General features: G+C 39.4%; 1 protein-coding gene across 3 annotated transcripts in view; it reads right to left on the reverse strand.

The window, feature by feature from the left end:
• Window positions 1-5,000, reverse strand: part of LOC137986567 (uncharacterized) — a 40,236-nt gene that overhangs the window by 20,078 nt on the left and 15,158 nt on the right. For all 3 annotated transcript variants that reach the window (XM_068833617.1, XM_068833666.1, XM_068833570.1), the window contains 2 exons: window positions 4,162-4,229; window positions 942-1,152 (listed from right to left, as the gene is read on the reverse strand). In XM_068833617.1, the coding sequence (XP_068689718.1) occupies window positions 942-1,152; window positions 4,162-4,229 (279 nt within the window). The remainder of the gene's footprint in view (window positions 1-941; window positions 1,153-4,161; window positions 4,230-5,000) is intronic.

Below are 5,000 nucleotides of genomic sequence, written 5' to 3' on the forward strand. Positions count from 1 at the left end.
TCAACACATCGAAATTTTTACAAATGATTAAGAGGTGAGGTCAGGAGCCCATGAGTAGAAGCCTCCATATGCAGTAGATCTTTGAGTCAACCTTTGCGCGTATCTTTCTATTTTTAGAACGAACCCTTGAGCAGGAGACTCGAATTTACATAAATTTACATTAATTTGCACGATTTAAATTCAGTTTTACTGCTATTTTTGTCTTCGTTAGACAATGACTTTACTCTGATTGGCCTTTTAAAACAGTGCGTGCAGAGCCGAGGAACTCGTGGCGTTCTAAAAATAGAAAGATACGCGCAAAGGTTGACCCATAAGGACGTGTATGAGAGAGGCAAGCTCCTACCCATGGGCTTCTGGTGAGGTAAGATCTCGGAAACCGGGTCAGCCCGGCCGAACCTTGACTATTACTACGCAAATCTCGATGGCCAGTTTTTTCCACGTCGGAACAAGTCTTCGTTGATAAAAGCCCCGAAGGGACTTGCGAGAATTGTCGTTGTGAGCGTTAGCCCCATTTATCAATTCCCCTTCGCTCGAGCGACGGGGTGACTCTCGGGAAAATCGCACTGTCACGGCGTTGAACGCAAATTTATAACTACACCTTTTAGTCTAGCCTAACCCTATAGCCTTTTACTGTCCTTTTTATACTTATTGCAGCAGTCTAGTCTTTCTTAAAATGAAATACTCATGTCACGAGAAAGGACCTCCTTGTACAAGCCTTCGACTTCCTGAGGTCTCCTAACCACTAACCGTATGATTCTTAGCGTATTCCATAGTTTAACTGACGTTTTAATTTATGTACAAATTTTTCCTCTGAGTAATTAAATCAGTGGAAGTAGTGGTAAATCAACACACCTAAAGATAACCTTCCTAATCTTCATGTCGTAATTAAGTTACTTTAATATACTCAACTGATACAGCACAATATAAGTTAAACGACGTACCTGTTTCTTCAAGTTTGAAATCGATTTTCGTCGTGTTAAAAAGCATTTTGAATTGTGCTTTAGCAAGGTCCTCAATATATTTGTCCCCAGATTTGAAAACCAAGCAAAACTCAAAGGCAACCACGATTTGTCCCTTCGGTGTATCTATCTTCATAATAGTTATTTTCACAGCCTCGTATATCATAGAGTCATTGAAAAGGTCATTTTGTATCTACAAGAACAAAGAGAAAATGTCGATGTCGACAGCAGGTTTAACACGGAAACCTGGGCTCAGCTGATACCTCGAGCAATTCAATACGTCATTGAATGCGGTTTGTTTGGTACGTGAATAATAACGAGGGAAAGCGCAGGAACCATAGACTTAGCTAACAAACGACCCTCAAATAAAATCATATCATATTGGAAGGCAATTCAAATCAAGTGATGGGAGGGAAAACCCACAGCGCTCGGGGAAAAGCCTTTGGCAGCAGGAGAGAACCCTTAATTAAACTCAAACCACATTTAGGGTACAATCTGGACCGAAACCGGACCACATTGGTGTAAAAGAGGAGGTCCGCTTTTTCTTTTTTTAGAGGTTGGCCGTTTGAACAATCTCTCTTCCCGCGAGATCCATCTCACCGTTAGCGCTTATAATCACATTAGAACAGACAAAAAATCCCACCCTGGTAAGCGTTTTACTCTGTCCAGATGGACCACATGGAAATCAATAGCACTTAACATTCTCTTTCTCTCCCCCTCCCTCCCTCTCTCAGTTGTCGGCTACGCATAGCCTACAAGGCGGCTTACTTGGGCTTCTAAAATCCAACTTCGAGACGACCCCGTCGTGAAGTCTGGGTAACGAGGTAAGTTTTTAGGACCTTCATTGCATGTGATGATCTTGCGGCAGCGTGAGGGCCTATCACCCCCTGCTGGTGTATACAGTAAAAACCCCCCTAGTAAAAACCTTACATTTTAAAATTTAGCTTGAACGGGTTCTTACATAAATGGAAATTAACAGAAATTAAGGCTATTTAGGTTCTTAAATAGGTTCTTATTTTCTGAAGAAAAAATCACTTAGATAAAATAATTTAGTGGTATTTGGCCTTTGTCCCCTACGCAGCAGCCAGTTTTCCCTATCCCTTATATATAATTCGAATAAAATCTCAATACAGAATTTTAAAATTCACACAAAAATGACTATAATGTAAGTTAAATTAACATGTACATTTACTTTTAAAATTCCTTGCCCACTTACAATTTAAACTGAACAGATTAAAATGTTGTCCCTTTGGCAACAATTATTAAAAATACGGAATGTAGGCGAGTGATTCTGTTAATAACATATCACCAGCTCTATCCTAAAGTAATGCTCATTACTGGGTTGCCAAACCCAGTCGGAATCTGCGTTTCATTTGCTTGTTTTTTTTTTTTTTTTAAATATTATTTTCCGTGTCGAGAAGTCTTTCCTGTCACTCCCCTACTAAATGGTATGTTTGTGCATAGAGCCTTGTTCGCGTGTTTTGATGGGTTTCAGGGGGTAGAGGAAATGCGCAGATTTCTTTGGTGTGCAAAGTAGAATATTTAATTTACCTGCAATGGCGTCGAAGTCATTGAAACAGAAATGGTGTTTTGGTGGATCTTTAAACAAAATATACCTTTATGGAGCTCAAGAATGGAACGTCAATTGGATAAACAAGACAGGCGGTGGAAAATAAATATCTGGAATCTCAAAAGCGACTAGTAATGTAATAATGGACTTCGACAACAATCTTTCGCCTGTCGTGCCGTAATCAAAGTGAGCTGTATTTCTAATATTTTACTAAGTGTAGACAGAGAAGGAATCGAATACCCTTTAAGCCCTGGATCTGTGATCTCTGTTGTCTGGCAATTTGTATTTATTTCCACTCAACTCTGCACAGCCTTCAGGTGAAAAAATAATTGGAAATGTGACAGCCAAGAATTATTTGAAAGAAGGCTTGTCGTCAATTTTGTGCTTCATTATTCAAGGAAAAGGTTAATTCTTCCGAAACGGGTTTAATCTCAAGTTTTATTTAATCACGGATTGTGTTTCTTGTTTGCACTCACGCAATAGACCATTTTACAGTTGTAGCTAAGTTACCTGGCCTAACAATGGAAGTGAGGGTGCCGGTGACCCTGTTTTGCTACAAACCTTAGTGCTTTTGTAATGTTAATGTAGACTAATTAGAATTACAACAAAATGATTTACATGATAAAAGCAGTGAGGACTGTATCAATACAAGGTCACCGGCAGCCTCGCAGCCATTCATAGGCTGGGTCGCTGAGCAAACTGTAAAATGGCCTATTAAAATAAGAAGGGTTTTTTTGCCTCTAATAGCAAATATTTTGTTTGCTTCAATAAATTTTACGCAGGAAAAGGTTTTTGTGACATTTTTTGTCCAAATGAACTCCCAAAAATATAGCTTAACGACCTTTAAGTGGAATATTTTTTGTAATTTAATATTCTCTCTATGGGGCTATGATCCTCGCAGTTGTGAACGCAATTTTTGCAATTGCGTGAAGAAGCCTGAAAAATTCAAGACTTCAACGGGATTTTAACCCGTGACCTCGCGATACCGGTGCGACGCTCTAACTAACTGAGCTATGAAGCCACTGATGTTGGGAGCTGGTCATTTGTGAGTTCTAATGTTCCCGTGAGGAATGAATCAATGATGAAATGATATATGAAATTTATCATATATGAATTGCGGATATGAAATCAAGTGAAGCTATGATCCTCGCGGTTATGAACGCAATTTTTGCAATTGCGTAGCGAAGCCTGAAAATTTCAGGACTTCAATGGGAATTGAACCCGTGACCTCGCGATACTGGTGCGACGCTCTAACCAACCGAACTATGAAGCTACTGACGTTGGGAGCTGTTCATTTGTGGGTTCTAATGTTCCCGGCTTCGTTACAAAATAGCCCTTTTCACGGTTAGTTTTTCTCATTTGCATTACAATGTAATCTAGCATGTATGTAAGGCAATTTCGGGCTATTTTATAGTTTTAACTCGACCATGACTATTGGTGGATCGCAAGTTATACTTGGACCCAGATTGTAACTCAACTAGATTTCTAATATAGCCTGGCGCAATGCCATGTAACACACTTCTGACTGAAGTGCCAAATATGTACATATGCTAAAAATTGCACTATCTATTCTTTATGCCACGGTTGGGGAAAGCCTTGCTACAAAAATAATTCGCAAACGTATTTACTCACGGTCGTGTTGACGTCATCCTTTGATCGCTCCTGGGCAGTATATATTGTAACGGTCATCGTTCCACATGCTGAACGAAAATACAACAAAACAATAATTACTAAATATAACTGACAATTTCATTTATATGAGGTCCATTTTTCTGCATTGAATGAAAAAAAGCGGAGCGTTATTTGTAAGTAGGTGCAAGATTCCATAACCAGGACACTCCACCTCCAATAATAGAGAGCTTTAGATTCTAGGACGAGAACGACTACGAGTACGAGATTTTCTCATAGAACAACAGTGAGCACACGCGCGTCGTCATTTTAGTACGAGGCTTTGCAAAAATGTCGTCTTGTCAAAACGAGTCACCAACACGCGTACGGTAGCGGTTTTGGCATTTTTCGATGAGGAAAAGGCTCAGTTACAGGCAATAAGAATAACTGAGCAACCTATGCTGCTAACAAAGAGTGAGATTAATCGTCCGGGTTATGAATTTTCTGAGTATTTTCGCTAAAAACGGGCAGTCAACTCTCGTACTCGTTCTCGTCCTGGAATCTAAAGATCTCTATTAGGTCTATGAAACGACATTTTTACACATCAAGCTATTTTTTGACGAGTTCTTAAATAAGATTTGGCCTGCAAGAGTGACTATTCTCAATCCCATTGGTTATAATTTCTCATTCAAGACTTGTGATTACCTGGAAAGGTCTGGTTTCGTGCAAAAAATCAATCTAAAAATAACTCGGTCTGTGAAAACGCCATTTCAAAAATACAATGAAGCTTTGTGCTCCAAGTCATGGGGTCCTGGTAACCTTTAAAGTGCACGTAAACACAAATATTTTTCGTCCACAATATT

Source organism: Montipora foliosa, chromosome 1 (genome assembly GCF_036669935.1).
Source record: "Montipora foliosa isolate CH-2021 chromosome 1, ASM3666993v2, whole genome shotgun sequence".
In the NCBI taxonomy this organism is placed as follows: domain Eukaryota; kingdom Metazoa; phylum Cnidaria; class Anthozoa; order Scleractinia; family Acroporidae; genus Montipora; species Montipora foliosa.